We start from the raw sequence: 24,911 nt of genomic DNA on the forward strand, positions 1-24,911 counted from the left end.
CAAAGTGAAATTGGGATTTTTCATGTTCACGAATATAAAAAGACATATGGATTACTATTTTTTGATATTAGCATCCTTTTCATTGGAAAAAGATATCCAGCAACGCGGTCCAGGTCCACAAATCCACAGTGCGGTGCAGGGGCAGTGAGCCACTCTGATGCACATGGCCAAAGCAGAAGGCATTCTCTCTGGGAGCAGGAGAGCAGGTCCCCAAGGGTCCTTGGAAGCCAGTAGAAAAGCCCACCCAGGGAGTGCAGACTTGGAATCAGGCTCCATGGGGCCTCTGCACAAACTCAGTTCACTCCCTCCTCTGGGTGTCTGGACTGCTTCAGTAACAGTCAGGGTGGTAGAAAGCAGTAGTTCCCAAATTTGCTACAGCTCGTCAGACATACCTGTGGAGCTTTACAAATATGATAGATTCCCCAGCTCAGTGTGCAGTCTCTCCCAGCAGAGATTCTGTTTCATTTGATCTGGAGAGGGCCCAGGGATCAGTATTTCTATCAAGCTCCACAGTGATTCCAGTGCAGTTGTCCGTGCACTTGAATTTAGGAAGAGAGAACTAGAGGTCAGGAAACTGGGATTCTAGTTGCAGGTCTGCGTTTCCTCACTATATAACTTGGGACAGGGCATTTATACTCTCTGAGCCCCCATTTTCTCATAGAGAAATAAAGATGTTAAAGTTGATTCCTAAGGTCCCTTCCCAGTCTTACATTCTATGGTATCTACAGTTTTAGTCGGCTTGCCTACAAAACATCCCTTAATGTGCAGCCAAAGTTATAAAAGCATCCGAGAACTCTGGTTTGTGAATGAACTCTTGAATTTGTGGCCTCTGTGGTAACTGGCCTTCAAGAGAGTCCCCAGTGATCTTCATTTCTTGGTATGTGTTCTCCTGTGTAGTCCCCTTCCATACTGAATCAAGGCTGGCCTTTAGTGACCCACACATTAATAGCAGAAATGATGGTGTGTGACTTCCAAGCCTGGACCATTAAGAACAATGCTGCTTCTGCCTTGGTGTTTTGGACCACTCACTCTGAGGGAAGCCAGATGCCATGCTGGAAGGATGCTAAAACAGCCATATGGACAAACTCTTCTGGAGAGGAAGTGAGGCCTCCACCCTCCAGTCAACATTGGAGTCAGGCCTTCAGACAACTTGCAGCCCTGGTTGATATCTTGACTACAACCTGTTGAGAGACCCTGAGCCATAACTGTCCAGCCAGATAGCCCCAAATTCCTGTCCCACAGAAAGCAAGAGAGATAATAAGTGATTATTATTGTCTTCAGCCCCTAAATTTTAGAGACATGTTATGCAGCATTAGATAGCTCATAGAGCCTCTTGTCATGTACTTTTGGGCTATGTTTGTGATATCTTGTGACATCTAGAACTTCTGGAGTGGTGACTACTGTACCAGTTTTCTTTTGGTTGTGTGTGTGTTTGTATGTGTGCTTTTGTGTTTTTTGTACTTTTTTTTTGTTTTTTGTGTTTTTTGCCTCTCGGCTCCAATTCTACCCTCTTACCTGCTCCACAGTACTAGAGTTTTAAATATTTTTCCTATTCAGCAAACACAATATTTTTTTTTTGAAGACAAAAGCAAATTTATTTACATATTAAATCATAATGTAAAAGCAAGAATACAAATGCTATCAAAATGTTCACAATGATTTTAGGCTGGGAGGATTAAAAAAACTTGTTTTTTCTGTCTGTTTTATGCTTTCCAGATTGGTTTCTACGAACAAGTATAATCTATTATAAATTTTTAAACAACTTTATTAAACACATCAGATTCCTTATGGACTAGTTCCTGCATTTTTCTCTAATGTAATCTCCAAACGTATTTTCTTATACTCCCTATGTTCAAATAATAACTGATCAACTTAACGTGTATTGAATTTTCAGTGAACACGATATTAAGCTTTGACAGTAGAGGGTGCTGGAGGGACATTGCAGGAGGAAGTTGGCTTCTTTTCCTGGCCCCTTGTCCTGCGTTTTGCTTTCTCTTGGACCTGCTGCTCAGTCTGTCAGCAGTGTGTGTGGAGGGACAACCAGTGGTGCTCTGCCTTAGCTGGGCACCCAGACCGCGAAGACCCTCAGCAAGCTTACAGTCTGGACTCTGTCCCAGTGACCACCTGACTATGGCCCTCGCAAGATAGACACCATTCATCCCAGGTCTTGCCAGCGAGCAGGCTTCCTACAGCCCAGCTTTCTCTGGCACCCTCTCACCAGCCTGGACCACCTGCATCCCGGAGAGTGGCTTCCCACAGCCCTCCTGACGTGGACACCGTGCACTCCTGGTTTTGTGCCTTCGTTCAAGCAAGGAGGCTCCCAACATCCTGACTTCCTCTGCACTCCCGGCCCTGCCACCACAGCCCACTGTCCAGGAGGCCTTTCCTACTTGCCCAGGGGTTGTTGGCCAGCTTTGCCTGGGCACCTCAGTGAACTTCTCAGCTACCCAACAAGGTCTGGACCGTAGCCTTGGGAAGGGCCGCGCCCCACCTTATGAGTTTGTCCATCCGTGGACATTCTCCCTCAGCCCAGAATACACTTTAGAGTTCTCTTTATATATTTATGGTTATTCTCCCGTTATAATGAATACCCCTTTATGTTAAAATCTCCCTGTTCCTTGGTGGACACAGGAAGCCTACCTAGCACGCTGGCAGTTGGCGAACACTGAGGAAGTGGCTCAGGGGGGAGCAGACCCCTCTGGCATTCTGCCCCTACTCTTGCCCTGGGCTGGATATGATACTCATGGCTGATGGGGGCCAGGGCAAACACTAGAACTTGTAACAGAATTGAAGGTCAGTGTTTCCAGGTTGAAAAAATAATAGTTAAAAAAATAGAAAAATTTACTGTGTGTTTGTTGAGAAGGCGTCAGGAGCCAGGGCAGCCAGTCTTTCTGTCTCAGCCTTATTCTGTCAAGACCAGTGGATCACTCATCTGTGCTTCGTGGCAGATCAATGTGCTTTGCTTCTACAGGCATTTGGCAGAAGATGGCTACCTACAGTTTCCAAGCCTATCTGTCCTTGGATTGTACAATCAACAGAGATTAACTAGCACTTCTCCTGGGGGCAAAGTGTGATTAGCCCAGTTTGGGTCAGGTGTTCTTTCTTGGTCCAATCAGCTGAGGCTGAGGTTGCTGGGTCATGTGATAATAAACATGGCTAATGGGCTCTTTCCATTGGTGAATGGAGAATCAATTCTTAGAGAAGGGAATGTGGTCTGGACAGATCTCTTAAAATATGTCTACCACGGATGGCCACAAATCCACTAGTAACAGTAAAGCTGTGGAAGTCACAGACATTTATCTTCTTAACCTTCACTGTTTATCTTCTCTTTGCTATGTACTAATGGCATCAGAGACCTAGAAAAGTAGAAGGTAGGTGGAGTGAGACAAATCAAAAAGAAAGTAGCTACAAAAGATAAATTACAGATAATCCCATCCATAGATATATTCAACCTTTGAAAAAACCTTTGCGTGCCTGATTCCCTTTGAGAAATGAAATTTTTTTTTTTTTTTCTTTTTTGGGTTCGCGGGCCTCTCACTGTTGTGGCCTCTCCTGTTGTGGAGCACAGGCTCCAGACGCTCAGGCTCAGCGGCCATGGCTCACGGGCCTAGCCGCTCCGCGGCATGTGGGATCTTCCCGGACCGGGGCACGAACCCACGTCTCCTGCATCGGCAGGCGGACTGTCAACCACCGCACCACCAGGGAAACCCTGAGAAATGAAATTTTAACATGGAGAAGAAAGCAACCTTTTCAGCAATTTCTTTCTATGCATTAAGAAAGGAAAGTCAGGCCTTTTCTCTAACACCCTCCCCCCATTCCTTCTAATGTCCAGCTTTCTTGAAGGAGGCACAGAGAAGCCAGATTTACCTCATGAAGGAATGAGAGCCAGGTAGAAAGGTTAATGAGGAGAAAGGTAAAGAGAATTCTAGTGGGATGTGAGTTGGCTCAAACTAATGAGACAATTCAAAGCTTGTCGAGAGTCAGTGGGAGCTTGAGAGTGATACAAGGAGGCTTCAGAAACAGAAAAATGTTTGGAAAAGTTAGTTGCCTGTATGATAGTGCAGTGGCAACAGTCATTGTGTAGGAAGTTTTAAGTGAGTGGCCGAAACCAACCTCTGTAAGTAAAATTCCCCTGAAAAGCACTGAATGTCTTAAGCAAGTTGTTTGCCTGTGTTGGGAGTATGTATGTAGAATTTAAATGTTATTATGGAGACTTCTCTGGTGGCGCAGTGGTTAAGAATCCACCTGCCAACGCAGGGGACACGGGTTCAATCCCTGGTCCGGGAAGATCCCAGATGCTGCGGAGCAACCAAGCCCGTGCACCACAACTACTGAGCCTGCGTGCCACAACTACTGAAGCCCACGTGCCTAGAGCCTGTGCTCTGCAACAATAGAAACCACTGCAATGAGAAGCCCGTGCACCCCAACGAAGAGTAGACCCTGCTCGACGCAACTAGAGAAAGCCCGCGTGCAACAATGGAGACCGAAAACAACCAAAAATAAATAAATTAATTTAAAAATACTATTAAAAAATTTTGTTAGGTACCTAGTTAACAATTTTAGGCAAAAAACCAATTGCTTTAAATAAAAAGCTGTGTCTTGATTAATACCATTAGTGTAGCAGCTGAACTGGGATCTGTGTGGCAAAATGCGAGTCCATTCAAACATACTCGGGGGAATTTCAAAACATTTACTTGGGGTACTAATGACTTCCATTATGACAGAACACATTGCTTAAACCAAAAATGATCAGCCTCTGCATGTAGAAGTGTGAAGGGAGCCTTAATTAATTTACTAATTGTACTTCTTATTTTAAGTGGTACATTGATTTGAGTCTATAGTGGTTAAGTTGCTGTTTTCTCTTACAAAGTGTGGTGTTCCTTGTTGGGGGTTCAGGAAGAGGGTGGCTAGAATATGTACCCAGCCCTGGGCATTGGCAGAAAATATTGCCCCAATACTTGTTGGGTACCTAAGATTCCCTAGAGTTGCTCCAGCAAGTCCTCTGTGTAAAATACAGTGTTGTTACCTGAGAGTACTGAAATCGGCAAGTCTTTAGTGCTCCCCTGGCCCTGATGTATGAATGTACTACTTCAGTGATTATGTGTAAGGCCTGAGTAGAAGGTTATCTCTACCACGTGATATAGAGGAGGGCCTGGGAGGACGGTACGAAGATGGGTATGGTTTGATGGGGAGCAGGGATGAAAAGGAAGACTCAGAACATAAGGGGATGCTACCCACGTGGGAAGCAGTAGGGCAGGAGGGTTGAGTACTGGTTTCATTTCATTAGTGTTCCCATATAGAGTCTCCTCTTCGCTCACTTAGAAGCAAGGAGAAAGGAAAAAGCTGGGTGTTTCTAAGAATCTCTTTAAGTACAGAATGTTAAACCAAATAAATGTTTTACTTACTTCGAATGACAATCTATTAAGGCATAGGGTAGATTTTTTCACTATCATAGTGAATAAATAATGGAATCTACTAATGTGAGAGACTGAAATTTACTTCAGTAGGGATCTAAAAAACAGTAGATAACCTGCCTCCTTCTGGGCTGTTCCTTTAGGAACAAACCCTGAGGGAGGAATGTCCAAGTTCTTGAATTGGCCACCAGGGGTCACCAGAAGAATTGAAAGGACTTCTGAGGCAAAGCCATAGTTTCTTGCTCACCAAGAAGAGGGCAGATTTGTGGGACCTGCGTGCCCACCCTTCTGTTGTTAGAAAGACTTCTCACTTAACTATTTATGATTCCTTTGTCCCTTCTTTTATATTTAGAATTTCCTTGTCCCTTCTTTTTGATCATCAGTTCTTGCTACACTACTCTGACCTATATGTCATTAGTAGAGATTTTATTTTCTTTTTAATTAAATATATAAATTTTTATCAATAGGGGATTACTCACCTTTCCGGTCTCAGCTCAAATGTTAGCCCATCACCAGAGGACTTCTTTAAGTGTTCAATCTAACGTCTTTCCATTGCTCTTTCATATCACCTGCTTATTTATTTATTACCTGTCTTCCCACCTTACCAGAAAAGTAATCAGAGCTAACACTTAAGTAGACATGTCAGGAGCTGTTCAATTGCTGGGCGTGTATTAACTCTGAATCTGCACAGCAATCCTGTACGATAGACATTATTATTATTATTTTCAAGCAGAAGACACTGAGACACAGAGACGTTAAGTAACTTGCCCAAGGTCACACAGCTCTAAAATCACATAATTAGAATTCATACCCTGGCAGTCTGGTGCCAAAACCTATGCTCTTAATCATTAAGTATCCTTCCTGTCCATGAGTGGAGCTGGTCTGAATCCCCAGCCCTAGAATAATGCCTGTTCATGTTATATGTTAAATGAATTAATACATTGTTGTAAATTCAGAGTGTCGGACTATTCAGCCAAATGATAATATGTACTGATACGAAGATATTTCCACAACATGTTGTTAAGTGAATACAGCAAATACAGAATATTATGTATAGCCTGATTCTATTTTTGAAAAAAAAAAGTGCTTATGTATATCGCATATGTAACATCTGTAAGATACGTGTATATGTACATGTGGGGAGGTGAGGTGGGGTATAGAGAAAAATCTGGAAGACTAAATATTTCTATGATCATCTCTAGGGAATAGGATTGGTGGGGCAAGGGGGAATTTTTTTATACCCTCTTTGGAAAAAAATTAAGAATAAGTACTTTCTTTATAATATGAAAAGCTTTAAGTAAAATTTTTCAAAATTTGGACAAAAATAAACACATTCTCTCTCGTTTCATATACTCTTGAATTATAGTTTCAAAATAATAAGTACTTTAAAAGTCCTGAATTTTGTAAATCTGTAAATGAAGTAAAGCAGTTGTTTCTTACTTCATTTGATCCTAAGTTTTGCAGTGTGGTTTTGTTCAGGGTGTCTTCATTTACTTTTATTCTTTCCTAAATGGGGGGGTAGCGAGTGGGAGAAGGGTTTCATTCTCACAACTGAGAGCTGAATATATCACCCAAGGAATTATCACATAATAACTTTATGCCATTATTATTGACATAATTATTGTTATATGTCATGACATTGTGATGTCACAGCATATTACAGAAGTCCGCAGGCTGTGTTATAACTAACTTTTTGCGATGTACATGTGAACCTTTCTTTTCCAGCGTCTGACTTTTGCATTTCATTCTGGATACGGGTAGTATTAGCTCACAGGTTGGTTGGCTCATCAGAGTAAGAAGATGTGTGCGTGGAGTTTTCTTTTAAAAAATGAGCTTCTTCAGAGGTTGTTGAGCTCTTCAGGAGCTCCTTCAGGAAAGTAAATTTGAGGAGCAGGGTCAGCTGAGGTTGGAGGGGTGTGTGCAGATCTCCTATTATTTAAGCATTCCAAGAATTCAGTGTCCTGTGCTTCAAAGTCGCATAATAAAGATGTTTGGCACTGAGGTGTTAGACTTGACTTTGTAGTGTGGCCTCTCAGGGTCAGCCTATTTTTCTGAGAGCCCGGAGGTCCCATCATTGTGCCAGGTCACAGGAAGGGACATGAAAAGCAGGGGAGGATAGGGTGGAGATCAGAGGGCCCCGGGCACCCAAGAGGGCAAACTCTCTATCACCCTCACAGATTTTCAGCCCTGCCTGTACATTTAACCACCTGGGAGCTTTTAAAACAGACGGGTGCCTGCCTCACCCCAGACCAGTTGAATTGGAATCGCTGGGATTTGGGCCTGAGCAGTAGTTTTTTTTTTTAAAAAAAAAAAGCTCTCCGAGTTATTTTAATGGGTGTCCAAGGTTGAGAACCACTGGCTCATGGGTAGCTCTCCAGGGCTTCTAGAAGCTCATGTGCACGATAGGAAGGAAATGGGGGGCTGGAGGTCCACTGGAATGGATGGACTCACAGTATCTCACACGCCCGGGAGGCTGGAACTACTTCCATCTAGATTCCATCCTGTCTCCACCTCTAATACTCTCCTACTGCTGAGTGAATACAAGTGGAAGGTGGTCCTGAGTAATCCCCTATTGAATAGCAAGATAGCGGATTGGAGGGGAGATAAAAATCACTTGTTCAAACAAAACACACAGTTGGGGCCAGGCAGTCTAGGGCAGAGGTAGTTATATTTATTCAGCACAGTAGAGTTGACAGTATCATTTCATGATACATTTTCTCATTAGGGTCCTTGGGCAAGCCTGTGAGGTGAGCATTTATTGCCCTTTGATGGACGAGGCAGCAGAGGGCTGGAAGAATCTGAGGCCCAGGATTACGCAGCTATTACGTGGCCAAGTAGAACCAGCACCTGTCTGGCTACCAGTTCCAGGGTCACTCTGCTTCCCTACAGTGGCTTTAAAAGTCCAGCTTTGATGTTAATTTTTTCTGCTTCAACTTATAAGTTCCTGGTTCTCTTGAATTCTTTATAGACATTTGCAACACTTGAGGCAAGAGAACCAACTAGCGAAAAACTGACCGGGGAAGATGTCCAAAGGAGCGAGAATAAACAGCAAACGACCCACTTTTCCTATTCTCTCATTTATATATGTTTTACATGAAAACTGTCTATAAATTCCTAGTATTTTTCTATTATGTTGAGTTGGCCAAAAAGTTCCTTTGGGTTTTTCCATAAGATGGTACAGAAAAACCTGAACTAACTCTTTTGGCCAACCCAGTAGCAATAGCTAACATCTGTAGAACAGGCACTATATGCCACTCACTGGGTTTTATGAAAATTAATTTATTTAGTCCTCCCAACCACCACATGGCATAGGTACTATCATTGATCCCCATTTTACAGGTGGGGAAACGGAGGTCCACAGGACTTAGGCAACTTGCCTAAAGTCACACAGCTAGTGGCCCAGATTGGAATCCAGTTTGGAACAGGAGCTCACAAGACTTATCCATTACACTGTGCTGACACTTGGAGCTACAGCCCTGATCTGAGTTCCCAGTCTGACTCTGGGCTCCAACTTTTTCTACCTGCTTCCTTAGTTATAATAATCATTCGTGCTTAATGTGCTTTTTATCATGCATTAGGTTTTGCTCCAAGGGCTTTACAAATATTATATTATCTCATTTAATTCCTTAACACTGGAGAGTGGATCCCAGGTGGCCCCTCCTAGGCAGGCTTTTCTCCAGCTCACAGCTGTTCTGACCGCTGCCACTCTTTCAGCCCGCTCCCTTGACCCCTCCCTAAAGCTGCCAAAGGACTCTGTAGATATTTGGTGACTAGATAAGAGAAATCCCTCTGTCCCTGCTGTTTTCATGGTTAGAACCCTGTAGGATCAGCTCTTCCAGGTTCTTGGCTGTGGGTGCCAGATCCCCTCCCCTTGAGTTCGTCTTGCCTTCTGCCCACGGCCTTCTCACATCATCCAGATGGATGAGCCAATCCACTTTGACCTTCTAATGCAACACTGATTTGTCTCTGTGTGACTGGGCTAAGTAAGAAGTTGCAGGATTTCATTCTGGGCTGAAGCAGTAGGATCCTTTCTTGCCAGACCTGACTGACTGCACATCAGATGAGCCATGACATCCAATGAGGACTCACTATCAGGTTCTGCTTTGAGCCTTGTGGAGACCAAGTGGAGCTTCTTTCAGATTGCTCCCAAGGCTTCACGTAGGGCCAGGCAACCTCCATGCTCACTGCTCTCCCACCCAGTTCTTCTCTGTCTTGAGGATTTCTTCCATCTACAGTATCATTCGCTGGCTCTCCTTGTGGCTGGATCCTTCTCAGCTTCTACGTCTCAATTTCACTCTCAGGATCTCACTGAGAACTTCCCTGATCACTGTGTCCAAAGGAAATGCCTCTTTCTTTGCCCTCACTCGCTCTTTTAACATCACCCTTATTTCCTCTCCACACTCTTTAATCCTCGTATTTATTCATTCATTTACTGTCAGTATTTCCAATGAAATGTCAGCTTGAAGAGGGCAAGGAATTGTCTTTTTCACTCACTGCTCTGCTAGGACCTCCTCCTAGCGTGGTGCCGACCCCCGCGAGGTGCTGCGTGAAAGAAGTAAAGACCACTCTGTCATCAGGGGTGACGGTGTTGACCACTACCAGTGGCTCATTTCCAGCATCCCAACCCTGCCAGTGACCTTTCCTTATTTACATCAGCCACATCTCCTAAATAAATCCATACCTCCTTCAGGGTTTTGTTGCTATTGTTTGCATGGACTAGATGACTCAGGGCCTCTCTCTGTTCTTCTCAGTTTCATCATGTTGAATGAAGTTCCTGTTATCTCCGTGGTCACCTTCTCTGTAAATAAAATCAGAAAGGCAATTTGGGCTCTCAGTGAAAGGGGAAAATTGTCACTGAGGAGGATGGATTCTTTGTTGTGCCTCTTTGGGAATATGTTGGTCAAATGGAAGAGTCCCCAGAAAGTTTAAAGAGCTTTAAAAAAATCTAACCGTGCCCTAGACAGTATGCTGGGTGTCTAGGGGCACACAAAGGCTAAGCTTCTACAATCTGTGGCTTTTATGGCCATTAGTGAGAAAAGACTTAACTGCACAAGATAGATACCGGCATATGAAACAAATACTAAATCGAAACAACAAGAGATGACAGTGGAGAGTGGTCACTGGGGTCTGAGAAGGCTTGATGAGACTTAGATGAGTCAAGGCTGTGAGAGACGGAGGGTTGGGGTAAATTTGCTTGGATGTATTCTGCAGCCTTAGCACTCTATTTAGTCACTGGGTTCTTTGTCCCTTCTAGATAGATCCGTGGAATGCTCCAGTCGTCCTCTGGCTGCAGGGAGGGCCGGGAGGCTCATCCATGTTTGGACTCTTTGTGGAACACGGACCTTATATTGTCACAAGAAACATGACCGGTAAGTGCTGCTTGGACTCTGTTTTCCCATGGAGAGTTTTTCATTTGAACCTTATATCTGCTCTAGAAATAACTTAGAGTGAACAGTGAGCCACTAGTAATAGCTTTACAGTTCCAGATTATAAAAACATAACTTTCTGGCAACGTTTGTCCAAGAAGGAGGAGCCACCAGGGTGCGTGTCCTGGCTGGGCTGCTTTCTCCCTTAAAATTTGGGTGAAAGGTTCCAAGCTTTGTTCTGCCAGTCTCCTACTGACTCAAGCAATCCGGGCTTATGAAAACAGTTGGTATTTATTAGTATTTGGGTAAGCCCTTTTGCGTAGGACAAATGGGTGGAATTATATCCCTAGTTATTCACATGAACTGAACGCTGTACGGTTCAGTCACATGAATGATCGGATATCTTGGAAGCAAGATACTGAGGGCTGGGGCTGGCATGAAGGAAGGAATGGAGAAGGAACCACATCCAGCTCTAACCCAGGTTTACCTCCATCTCATTTTTTTGGTGGGGAGGGGAGACTGTTTACTTTCCCTGGGTCAGAATGTGGAGGGTGAACCAGTTTGTGACTCAGTATATTCACGTACACAATTCTGTTGAAGTTGTGGTTCTCTTCAGCATTGGATGGGAGGAAGCAGATTCTGGAGAATTGGACATTAAGGATGATTCACCCAACTGGGCAGATGGGTTTATTCCATCCCTGGTTGATGGGTGTTTCTGCATGAACCAGTTGCACGGGGTTTTGTTTCCAAAGTTCATCTTAGATGTAGAAACTCTCTGGTTCTGGGAAAAGTAAAGGAGAGGAGGGGAGAAGAAAAAGGTGCCGGTATCTGTTCCCTACTATGAGAGTATAATGCAACGTCAGAGGGACACCAAGGGTTCGCTCACCAGAAGAGGATAGGTAGGCATGTTGGGCTCCTAACCAGAGCTAGGCATTAGATGGGATGTTTTATTAATGACCCAGTCTAAAACCTCTTCTCTGCTTTGCTAGTGCGTGCCAGAGACTTTCCTTGGACCACTATATTTTCCATGCTCTACATTGATAATCCAGTGAGTATCCCCAGGCTCCTGTGAAATGGCAGTGTTGGTCCCTCTTGTCTTTTTTCTTTCATTAAGTACATTTAAGAAATAGAAAAAAATACAGATTTAATTTTTTTCTTTTTAAAATATAATTGTCTATTTAAAGAACACATTTGAAATTTAACTTTTCTAACATGTATCATTACATCCAAGTTTGGGAATTTTAGTTGCTGCCTTCTCTCCTTGCCTCATTTCTAATCTTATAAAATGTCCTGATCACTGAATTATACCATCCAGGATAAGGGATTAGTTTCTTTCTCCTGATGATATGGGTTTCGCTATAGCATGGGTTATTATATAGTATGGGAAGTCCTAATCTTTCAAACTGAGTTCTAGATATAAAAAGTCAACACTGGCCCCCGTCACTTATCACAGTGAACAGAATGCCTCATCTCAGGGGGAGCAAAAGGTGGAATTCTCCTTGGGAAGTTCTTATGAAATTAAATCCTAGAAACTGCAGTATAGGAAAGTAACTTTAGGGTCAGCTTCTGCAGATTGGGAGTATCTTCTTTGTCCTCTAACTAATTCCTCTAACTTCTTTCATTTCCCAGATGGTTCAAAGATAAAACAGAAAAATAGGGAGAAAAAAGTCCAACATTCTTGCCCTCCCCCATGTTTTGTCAACCATCCTTTTTCCTAGTCTATAATACCATATTTAAATAAAAGTTTAATTAAATGTCCTGTTCTCTTGGGTGTTTGGAGAAAAAACAAAAGCAAAAATATTTACAACTGGTGTGTGTGGAGGGGGTGCATTACTTATGTATATTATTGACCCAAAATAAGTAGTAGCTGCTTCTATTGATTTACAGCTCAGTTGTCCATGAACTTCTAGGTATAAGGAAATATTAGTTTAAAGCTAATCTTTATTTTAAAGCCCCTTGTCTGCTGAAGGTGAAAGGGCTTAGTGGCCATATTTCCCATAAATAAAGAAATGGGAAAAAATAACTACACACACATACAACTATCTTTTATCTCCAGCCTAAGTTCCTTCTTAGCAGGCAGAGCAGTGCACCCTCCAGGTTTCAGAGAGGAGACAACTTGGGGTCTTTTGATACTGTAGCAGAAGCCAGGAAAGGTGAATTTCTTGTTCTTAAAGCAACATCTGGCAGGGTCCCCGCTGCAGGATCAGCACAGCTCAGTCACTGACTTCAGGGCAGGGCTTTGCGCTGCTCTTTTGTTTGGGCTTGGAGGAGGGAAGGGGGACCTAGGTGACATGCAGCATCCTCCTGTGAGGACGGCTGAGTGCATGTGGGTGATGGCAAAAATCTGAGGTCAAAGTCATGGCCTTTGGAATAAGATTGATTTCCTTCCCAGGTGGTATCTCTCAGCAGGACATGTGTTTCTCTATGTTTATACCTGCTTATTTATTTCACCTTCAGGTGGGCACAGGCTTCAGTTTTACTGAACATCTCCAGGGATATGCAGTGGATGAGGACGATGTGGCACGAGACTTATACAGGTAAAAGGCTCTGACTCTTTCAGCCTTCTTCAGACCAAACGTTTTTCTATTTCAACAGGAAAATTCTTCCAGTAGTAGAAGTATTATTATTATTATTATTATTTTTTTTTTTTTGCGGTACGCGGGCCTCTCACTGTTGTGGCCTCTCCCGTTGCGGAGCACAGGCTCAGCGGCCATGGCTCACGGGCCCAGCCGCTCCGCAGCATGTGGGATCTTCCCGGACCGGGGCACGAACCCGTGTCCCTTGCATCGGCAGGCAGACTCTCAACCACTGAGCCACCAGGGAAGCCCTAGAAGTATTATTGATTGGTCTTCATAGTCCATTTCCTGAAGATCTTTTAAGAATACTTCTATGTGAGGTGTGTGTGTGCACGCACACGCACACGGCCTATTTTCCACTTTATTACATTATCATTGATAAGTATGAAAGTAGAGAAAGTAGCAAGAAGAACTGACATCTTAAGGCATAATTTTAATTTTGTAAACATAGCTTTTGAAAAACAATGGAAACAGAGCAGAATTGTTCAACCAAAGATGATTTTCCAACCTTTCACCTAGATGCCTAAGAGGTTTCTGCTTGCTTTCCAACATTATATTGAACTCCGCTCTTGCCAGGAAACAACATCTTGGATGTTTGTTTGTTTTCTTTCCCAGGATTCCTCCTTTTGTGGCCTTCACAAAATGCATTTTTTTACTCTTGTGTTTCTCCTTCATGCCTTTTCCAGGCTGAAAGCTCAGCTTGTTAGCAAGTCTCTTACTTTTCCCTTCATATTACAAAATTATTCTTTTACTAAAAAAGAAATTAAGAAAAATGTGACATTGTAAGCCTGATCAAACAGTATACGTATAATGTCTTCCTTTCTTTTTCTTACATTCATTATAGCTATTTTTTAGTACTTGTTTTTAAAGTAAGTGACCTTTCTTATTCGGTCACATTTTTTTTTTCAGTCTGTAAATTATTACTAGAGACCAAGTCCTGGATTCTTTCAGATCACTAGGGCACCCCTTTACGCATTGTAATAATTTACTAAAAGAATCCTAGTGGCCAGGAAGAGTTAACTAGCTCCTTTACCCTGCCCCCCACTTTTACCAAACACTCATTCTGCTAATTACTTGGTGAGCAAACCCAACCAATCCCCAAAGTGAAAGTGAATCTAATAGGAGTCAGAGTTTTTTGATCTCTGACAAAAGCTTTCCGTTTTATTCTTCTTTCTCCCCAAGGCCAATGGCTGGGAGGGGTGGGAGTGGGGGAGAGGAAGGAAGAACTTCCGGCCTCTCTCCCAGAGATTTTTCTCTCTTCTCTGCTGCCCCAGAAAATGATATGGTTGTTGTCTGTCTTGCACACTTTCATCTGCCACATGTCCCATTATTTTAACACTTGCATTCAGTTTCTAGGCGGGCTGGATAGGACGCACACTTCTGCTTCCAGATACAATGAATGGGTCCTGGGGGCAGATTAGCCAGATCCTGACAGGGGTCTCTTGCCTGCCCGCAGCTCAGGCACCTCCTTTTTCCCGCCACAGACATAATCCTGCCGGCTGTCTTTTACAAGTTTACTCAAGCGCCATGTCTTTCTCATTTAGCACTGACTGTGAGCTCTCATTTTTCAGATTGGAAACCTACTTCTCCCCCATACCCTCCTCCTACTCCAACCCTCTTTTGGCTTAAATCCAAACAACCTCAGTTGTTTAACTAGCAAACACCCTGAGGGCGGAGGGTCTGTATTAAAGAAATGCATCAGACCCTCTAAGCCCGAGCCTTGCACCCTTGCCCTTCCTTTTCTGGCTCTCTTGCCCCTCCCCCAGAGATGGTCACAGCTTCCAGTTGACCCTCTGAGTGGATATTTACTGCTGACATGTGGTTCATCTCCTCTTGCAAGACATGTAAAGAGAACCTATTTCAAAGCATCCATTGTTTATAGCTGTTTTAGTTCTTTTTGCTTCAGGCTCTTAGAACTGGAAAGTAGTTAATCAAGAGTAGTGCAGAAAACTGATTTCAGCTGTTTCCTTTATGGTTTGCACTATTTGTTTCCCTTTGTGACTAGAGTCTTCTCTCCAGCTGTCCAGATGGGTGTTTGGAATAAGAAGGTCGCTTTGAAACCTATAAATTGTCTACTATTGGTTTAAAGAGTAGAACATTCTTTTTCTCCCTTTGAAAACCATCTTTCTTTTTTTCTGAAAATCCAATTCCTTTTCACTATTATTAGTGCACGGCTGTAAGGAGACTCCTAAAGACATTTGACATTCACATTTAGGCTGCTTTTCTTTGTGTTTGGAAGTGAAACTTTTTCACTAACAAGATGTTTAAATTTTTTTTTTTTTTCTATTTGGAATGTGTTTAGGACCACAATGCCTCTCTGGTTTAGAAAAATATATAAATTTCCTAAAGAATAATAAATTTTCTAACTGGAGTAGACCAGCTGGTGCCACTCTCCCTCTACCACTTTTTTTTTTTTTTTTTTTTTTTTTGTGGTACGCGGGCCTCTCACTGTTGTGGCCTCTCCCGTTGCAGAGCACAGCCTCTGGACGCGCAGGCTCAGCAGCTGTGGCTCATGGGCCCAGCCACTCCACGGCATGTACCACTATTTTTTGATTGCCTACTATGTGCCCGACATGGTTCTTGGTGCTGCTGATACAGTAGTACGCAAGCTCCCCAGTCCCCACTCTCCCAGTGTGCCTGAAGTTGTCTTCTTAGCAGCCAGACGGAAATGCTGCTATTCTATTCCACGTATTGGTTTGCATGGGAGATAGTATGTATTGCTAAACAAAGCTTCATGGCAGTATGACTATGAAACAGTTTCATATATTTAATTAGAACAATACTGTGTGATGGGTGCAGGCAGAGATCATGGCCTGGCCATACTAGAAGTGGAATGAATGAATGCAGAGGACGGCTCCTGATCTGATGCAACAGAACGAAACCACCGAGATTCTTGTTGCTGTGCTGCTTTCAGCCTGTCAGCAACAAAAGCTATACCTTGTTTGGCTTTTGTTGGTACGGAGCTTCTGCTGAGATTATTTTAACCTCAGTTCTCCTGGATGTCTTGTATTTACTATGACCCTGACTCCACTAGAGCTGACCAAAGTCCAAGGTTGTCTTTGGTTCTCTAATGCGTTATCATTTACGTCTATCTTCTCTGCCCTGAACCCATCTTCCCTTTTAAAAAAATTATCTGAGGAGTATTTTCTTCTACTCATTCACCCTTGCAATCTGTGTTTCATCCTATTGTCCTTTAATGTACCTTTCTGCCACCAGGTAGCCTTTGACTAAGATTTGACTCAAATTGACAAGGCCTTGGCACAATGCCAGCAAGGTCGTCAAATGGAAACACCTGGAAGAGGCATGCCTTGTGTGCCATGTGGCGCTTGTGCCTGAGTAAATGCATGGAGTGCACGGCACACACATGTGCATGTATTATGCCTTATGTATTTTGGCATTTCTACTTCTAAAATTTGCAATTTTATGTGAGCATTATTCTAGATATTATTTTGAAACAACCCTTCACCACATAATGGTATAGTCCTTGATGAAAACACAGTTCAATGAGCAAATGATCTATGTACGTGCAACTTACTAAATTTATCTATTTTATTCTTCGTTCCCATTTAAGAAAGACCTACTAAGACCTTGCTATGATTAGCCAAATTTTTGTTCATATCCTACTGTGAAATTAAATCTCTGTGATAGCTTCCTCAAGTGGGACCTTGCCTTGGAAACTTCAGCTAGATAATCCTGCTTTTTCAGGCTGGAAGCAACCTAGGAGATTATCTCCTTCAGCTAAGATTGTCAGATAAAATACAGAATGCCCAGTTAAATTTGAATTTCAGATGAACAACGAATAATGTTTTAATCTATGTATGTCGCATGAAATATTTGGAACATATTAATACTGAAACATTATTTGTTGTTTATCTGAACCTCAAATTTAATTGTACATCTTTTGTTTTTATTTGCTAAATCTAGCAGCCCTGACAATCCTCCAACAAATTCTTTAAGGAAATAAGCTTTAAGCTAAAGCACAAGGCTTAGTTCAGATTTACTATATTAAAATGTCTATTGCCATTCCAACTAGCAGGCAGAGAGAAAGGCAAGCAGTTTTTAGCCTGAAGTTTGGAGAGGGAAGGCTGGAGAATAAACTCCTATTTTTATATCAGCTCTAAAGCTAGCTCATTGCCAGCACAAACATGGATGCTGTATAATGCAGCTTCCCAGATTTAGTTGCTACAAAGATTTTAGTTACTATAAATAATAAACAGAGAAATAAACTGCAACTCTACAGTAGAGTTTAATGGTGGGTTTTTATGAAGCCTTTGAAAATTAAGTATTTCCAGGATCACGGTGATTGTAATGACCCAGTTTTGCCTCTGGGTGACCCTTGAACTTTCTCTTTCTCCTGGTTTTGCAGGGCCTCCTTGCCTTTCATGTTCACTGGCTGGTTTACGGCTTTTAGTCCCTCAGCAGGAAACTGGAACAGAAACCCTGCCTAGCTTCTCAGGCATTGCAATCTGGGTCAAAACATTCATAAAGCTTCTGAGTTTCACAAGTTTTTGTTTCCTTTCTGAAAGATTTTGTTCAAGTAGAGAATGATTCAATAATCCACGCTTTTCTTGCTTATTATAAAATAATTTCTGGAGGCTGTTTAAATCTATTTCAGCTTGCCAAGGTGGCTGTTGGCATTCTTCCCTAAATGTGATTCTTTTGACCCTGGAGGCCACTGTGCATTTACTTCAATGTCTGTGACCATTTGGTGGTTTTCCCTTAGACTACAGTCATTTTACACCTTTTCTGTTCTTTGGTTATTAAAGCACTGAAATGCTGGGAGCCCCGTTAGAATATAGAAATGTTCAGCTTCCCCACAGAGAGAGGTTGGTAAGCAACTAAGGTTCCCATTACCTCACCACAACCCGAGATTAATGGGGTCATAAGGTTTGCAGAACTAACTCCACAAATTGCTAAGTAATAGGTGAAAGCCTGTAGCACTTTGCTCAAGGGTCCCCTCAACAGGTGGGTGATCCAAGTTGGTAACCCAGGGAATTGGAAACCTTCCCAGAGTGTTGATGTTCACTTGTCTCAACTTTGAGTATCACAAAGTAAGCCCACAAGTATTCTTCTAACCATCCACAGAGTATGGAGTGTTATGCACATGAGACGTTGAAAAAATGCCTACAGGAACTTATAGCATAATAGTATCTTAACTCAAATGTGAAGCCTATTGTCCAAGGGTGAAATTGTGTAGCATAGCATGATTCCATGTGATTTTTATTGTTGTTCTTCTTTTTGCAGTGCACTTACTCAGTTTTTCCAGTTGTTCTCTGACTATAAAGACAATGACTTTTATGCCACTGGGGAGGTGAGTTGAAGTCATGTTTTCTTGCATGCTTCCAACATCTTCAGGACTGAAATATATTATGACACTTGTGGTTTATTCATTCAGTATATACACACACACACATCAATATTAATTCAGCCCATATAAAAAATTCTCCAATTATCCCGCAGATGTCCTCCATAGCATAGTTTTAAAAATTCAGTGCCCAATAAAGATTCATATATCACAGTGGGTTGTCATGTCTCAGTACCATGTCTTTGTTGGTGTTGTTGTCAGTTGTGATGATGATTATCCAGAGTCTAGACAAGGTGCCTTGTAGAATGTCCCATTTCTGACTTTGTCTGACTCTTTTCCAATGCTTAGATTCACTGAAAACATTTGGCAAGAACACTACATAGTTGTTTACTTTCTGTTCAATCACATCAGAAGGCATATAACATCTTTGTTCCATTACTGGTCACTTAGTCAAGATGGTATCTGCCAGATCTCACCATTGAAAAGGTACCATTTTCCCTTTGAAATTAATAAATAATCTGAGACCATGTGAACATCTGTTTCCCCCAACACACACACCAAATATGTCACCAAGTAGTTTTAGCATCCACTGATGATTCCTGTCTGAATCAGTTATTATACTGGGGGTTATAAAATGGTGATTTTTCTGATCTATCTTCCTTTAGATATCATCTGGCATTCTTCTGTAGAGAACATCTTTCCTTCTTCCTCTTCTCTGATATGTACTTTAAAAATATCACTGGGGACTCATGGATTGTAAATTCTGTTTGCTGTGTTAAATTTTATTGATATCATTATTGTTTTTGATGCTTGTATTTTCCTATATTTGGTCAATGGGAACCCTTCAGGCTGGCTCCTGTGTCCTTTTGACACATTGTCCCCGTTTGTCCCCGTTAGCCTTTGAGCATTTCCTTGCTCTTTGGCACAAATTAGTTATAAGTTATAGGATTATCTTGTACTTTCCCTGCCCTAGCAGGGAATTAATTGTGTTTTTTTCCAGGGTGATTATGTTACAATTTAATGAACGGTTCATTTGCATATGTTGGTTTCAATCTTAAGGTTTGCTATTTTTCATCCTTTTAAATTTAAGGTTATTTTAAACATGTATAGCAGCCAATATTTTGAGAACACAAAAATTCTTAGGTGCTAGGAGTACAGTTGTGAACAAAACAGAAAAATTCCCTGCATTCGTACATTCCAGAGGTGAAAGCAGTGATAATGAAAGAAATAAATATGTACCAGATGGTCAGGCAGCGATATGTCTGAAAAAGATGTCATGAAAAAGATAAGCAGGGTGAGGGCTGGAGAGTGATGGAAGTGTTATTTTGGATAAGATTGTCAGAGAAAGTCTCTTCAGTAAGGAGACAATTGAGCAGATTCCTGAGTGACGTAGTGGAGTGATCTCTGCAATATCTGTGAGAAGAGCTTTCCTGGAAGAAGAACAGCAAATGCAAAGACTCTGAGGTAGGGACAGGCTTGGTGCACTCAAGGAGAAGCATTGAGCCACTGTAGAAGGAGCTTAGATGGGAGAGGCAGGCTGATCGTGTAGGGCCCTGTTGCTCATGGCAGAGTGGTTAGACTTTATTCTAAGTGTAATGGGAAACCATTGAAGGGTTCAGTGTTCCCTGAAACAGTATTGAGAATCAAATTCAATTCAGTTCAACACACATATATTGAGTATGTACTATGTCTGAGGCTTTGGACAAGTATTAGAAAGTCAATGATTAAGACATTAACTCTACTGTAAATCTGAGTCTAACCATACAGAATGAAGAGTACAGTTGGAGAAGTAGCTGTAAAGACAAATAGTGTAAGGTGAGCAAATAGCTACCTCTCAATATGGGATCCTCAGGAAAAGTCAAACAGAGGAGACAGCAATTAAATTGGATTTTGAAGGATAAATATGGGTGTATTAGTCAAGGCTCTTTTGCTTGCAAGTGACAGAAACCCTATTCAAAGTGTCTTAAGTAAAACAGGGGATTGAATTGTTGGCATCAGGTGTGGCTGGATCTGGTTGCTCAAACCTTATCAGGATCTTGTCTCACGTTCTCTCCATCTATTCACTTGGCTTTGCACTTCACTGATTTCATTCTCAGATAAGTTCTTTTCACCTGTGCCCTTGACTCTCCAACCCACTCCAGAGCTCTAGGTATAGACTACCAGCTCAACTTCTCTTTCCCAATAATTCCACCATATACCTGAATCTCATTATCCATTTGAATCCCATGGCCATTCTAGAACTAATAACTGGAGTCAGGGGGATGGAGGAAGTGACACTCCTGTCATTTTGGTAGCAACCCTGGAAAACACCCAGTTCTCCACCACCAACAGAAGAGTGATCTGCTTAGTGTGTAATTCCTCGTCTTGCAAATAATGTGACAATGTTGTTAACCATCATGTTGAACTTTCGGCAAAGCTACCAAATTCCAAATGAAAAATTTGACTTGTCTATCTCATGTCTGCCTGGTGGTTTCATGCATGTAGTTTCTGAATGTGTGTGGCAAAGGACAATTTTCTTTTTATATTCTCTGCTGCCAGGATGAATACTTTTAAGGAAACCTGTGCCTTCCAAGTGATGAAGGAAGACGGGAATGAGGGCAGGCAGAGCCTGGGATGGAGATGCACTTGTCAGGCAGCAGCATCTTCATGAGAACCACACAAGATACATTAAATCTGGGGGCACATCTTTTTCTAAAAGGTAGAGCACTAAATAATGCCTTGATGGTTTATTATTGGCAGAATGCTGTGTTTCTCTAGTCTACTTTGTCCCACCTGGTCTTTCTGTTTTAAGGCTAGGAGGCAGAATGGAGAAGTGGAAGGAATTCTGGATTAATAATCAGGAGACCTGAGGTTCATTGCTGGCTTTGTCTCTCTCTGGATGATTCCAGACAAGTTCTGTGACCTCTCTGGGCCTCTGCTTTTCATCTTACAATCAGAAGGGTTGGTTTTTAAATTAGATCACTTCCGGGGATATTTTACTTTACTGGATACTCAACTGTAGTTACCTAGATGTACTCTTAAAGCATCTGTATACAATTGCAGTTTTAACATAATACCAACCCACCCTCCCTGTGTCCGCCACCATAAAAAATGTTGTAATAGATTTTTCAAGAAAGGGAAATCTTTTCTCTTGTGAACTCTTAATTTCCTGAACAAATAATGCCGCTAGATTTGTAGAATTGTTCTTGGAAAACAAATGCATAAACTCAGAAATGGTTTTCTGCTTTTGATTGCAAAGGTACTAGACCTAAATATCCTCCACATTTGTGTGCTATGAATGAGGGTAGCCTGGTGCTCAAAGGGGCTGGAACAGCTGTTCAGCGCCCTAACTTTGGTGTAAGGGAGTCTGGAAGTAATAACAGTACCTACTGCATGGGGTTGTTTTGAGCATTTAATTAGATAATCCTCCTCAAATATTTAGCAGAGTGACTGGCTGTGGTGAGTACCCAGCATATGATGACTATTATTACCATTCATGTTGAAAAGCTGGATTAAAATGTTATGGCTCCAAAGCATATGGCCTAATGCATGTAAACAGGGGCTGAGATGTTTACAAGGCTCTGCTCACTTGTTCTTGGGGTATGGCATTGTCTCCCCTCTTATTTTGAAATCATCTTTAAAAGCAATTGTTTGCTCCATCAGAAAATGATGGTGGAGCTTAGAAGTTTTGGATGGTAGCAAAATGTGTGGGGACCGATCCAGGCCCTTCGCCCCTGCCGTGTGGACCACGTGAGGCCACAGTAAGGCATAGTGCAGACCTGCAGTTGGGGCAGCGGAGAAGGAAGAACTGCTTTGTCTCCTTCCCTTCTCTCCATTTCTGCCCAGAACACCAACTGGAATTAATTTTCTCTAAAGAGAGACAAATGTGTCTATAAATCACCCTCCTCAAGGCATGAAAAAAATGTACTTCAAAAAGAGGAACAAGCTGCATTTCATTCATATCATTAACTTTCTTCCTAAGTGTCATCCTTTCCGAGCCAGTAACTATTAGTGAGATTGCTCTTTTTCTTGAGGTACAGACACTCTTTAGGATCCACTCAAGTGTATGTGGGCCCAGCTAAAACTTAAAGCACAACGACCTTGGCGCTGGAAGGCAGGGAGGTGACGGTAGGGAGGGGTCTGCCCACTGGCCTCTGAGCCTGTGGCTTTCTGTCCACTCATGGGAAAGATTTAGCGTGTAGAGGCGTTTGTGCCAATGGGTGGGAGCGCTTCCAAACTGGCAGGGCATGTGGTTAAAACTGGGCATCTCCCGATCAGCAGGAGAGGCCTACTTTCCTTAGAAGCAGTTTTGCAACCGTGATTAATTCGAAGGCTGAATCTGAGGCAAAACGTTGAAGCTATTTAAAAATTAGTGAGCTTAATAGGATACTTTATCTTCATCTGCATGAGTGAAGTCCTGCTGGGCTCACAGAGTCTGATTTCTTTATTGAAATCATCATGGTCCTGGGTTCTGGTGCAGGCTCCCAGGAGGTGAGAGCCAGGTTTGTTTCATTTGTTTCATACAATACCAGGCACAGTGTTGTATGGATGTTATAGAGTGGCTTCACACAAGGCATTTGCCAGATAAAATAAAAATATCAATGATATTTCTCTTTGGCTGTTTTACATCTCTTTTCATGGCTCTTCTCTCCCTGTACTGCACCCCAGGCCCTGGGAACCTCCTTTCTACTCCCTTATTTTCCAGGGTCATCCAGTGCCCTGCCTGCCACCCAAGGCCTTCCTTTCCTTGGCTGTGCTGTGCTGAGGTCCTATTTCTCCCATGCTTCTTCCATCCCCATCATGATTGTACTGTTTCTCTCCCCCATTCTGACTTGTTACCAGCTCACTATCCATTAGAGAGAATCTGATCAATTAAATGTACTTCCAACATACTTGTCCTTGAATAGAGGACAGAGCCTAAGCCATAGAAAGATACTTGTAATAGGGGAACTTCACGCACTGACATACCTGTGAAGGGGTGGGAAGGGAGAACTACCCTAACTATAGGCCTGTAATTGTTTCATGTAGGCCATGCCTTTATCTTATTAGTCCAGGCTTATGATCATTAAATTTGGTGATTAGAAGGATGCCTTCAAACGTATCTAGTCCCCTTGTTTTATTTGTAGATCTTATTTGAGAATGTTTATTGAGAGTGGATCATATGACAGGCATGATGCTAAGCAGTGTTTCGTGCATTACCTTGTTTAATCGTCACAGCTGCCTTATGAAGCGGGCACTGTTATTGTCATCCCCATTTTACAGTTGAGATGACTGAGGCTTAGAGAGGTCATGTAGGCTTTACAAGCTCACCCAGCCAAGATTGGAACCTAAGCAGCCAGACTCCATCACCCAAAGACTGTAGTCACAGGATGGGCTAAGGATGGTAACCCGCTTCGTGAAGATGCTCTCTGGAGCCTGGCTTCTCAAAACTGCACTGTTTCCAAGACTTACCTTTTCCCACAGAATAGATCCACTGTCTGTACAAGGGAGTCGGACATCCCTTACATATTTTGTACAGAATCTCTAAGGGTTACTAACCTTATACAAACAGAAAAGAAGTTCTCTAGCTTCTTGGATATTTCTGTCTTTTGATCATCAAGTTTTATGGAGTAAATGGAAGTTTCAAGTGATATAAAGGCTTGAAGTCCTTGACATGTAATTCTTTCTCCAAGCTTGGAACTTGCTGAATATGACTAGATGACATTTGAGCTGGTTTAACTCTTGAGCTCATGACAGATGTCTATTTTCAGTTATGTTCCTCTGACTTGCCAATATTTTCTTTTAGAATTGAAAACGGATTTGTGACTATTTAATGAATTTAATATTAGAAAAGTCAAGGTTTACGCTGCAACCTGGAGAACTGAACAGGGGCATATGGAAATGTTTGCAAAATTGGGCCTCGGGCTTTTGGATAGCGTATCTAAGTCAAATCAACACATATTTGCTGATTCTCTGGTTACGTGGAAAAGACTATGAGTAAATCAGACGTCAATATAAGCTTTGTCTGAAGTGAGCTACTATGCTAGACCAAGTGGCATGGCGACACAAATAGTACCCAATTGGATGAGATGTCTAGGCTGGGGACCAGAAATGCTAAATTATATCTATTACGCAGCTTCAACCTTCTGAGTTCTATCTGTAGTGAGCAAGTGAAGGACTCAGTTTGTTGACTGTGGCCCAGTATATTCACACTCTTTATTTAAAAGTCAAATTAACTGTAATCTCTAAACAAAAGGGTTTATTCATCTGTTCAAGTCACCTGGCTTCAAGC

General features: G+C 42.2%; 1 protein-coding gene and 1 long non-coding RNA gene across 2 annotated transcripts in view; one reads left to right on the plus strand and one right to left on the minus strand.

Annotated features, from left to right (window-relative positions):
- CPVL (carboxypeptidase vitellogenic like) overlaps nt 1-24,911 on the plus strand; it is a 101,157-nt gene that overhangs the window by 14,942 nt on the left and 61,304 nt on the right. Inside the window, 4 exon segments of the mRNA XM_049714875.1 lie at nt 10,669-10,783; nt 11,770-11,828; nt 13,238-13,317; nt 18,601-18,667. Of these exon segments, the coding sequence (XP_049570832.1) occupies nt 10,669-10,783; nt 11,770-11,828; nt 13,238-13,317; nt 18,601-18,667 (321 nt within the window).
- On the minus strand, nt 2,916-6,929 carry LOC125965411 (uncharacterized). The gene is made up of 3 exons (XR_007479254.1): nt 6,855-6,929; nt 5,894-6,110; nt 2,916-3,356 (listed from the first exon to the last, which is right to left on the minus strand). It is a non-coding gene; the product is annotated as an uncharacterized LOC125965411 (long non-coding RNA).

This window comes from Orcinus orca, chromosome 9 (genome assembly GCF_937001465.1).
Source record: "Orcinus orca chromosome 9, mOrcOrc1.1, whole genome shotgun sequence".
Lineage (NCBI taxonomy): Eukaryota > Metazoa > Chordata > Mammalia > Artiodactyla > Delphinidae > Orcinus > Orcinus orca.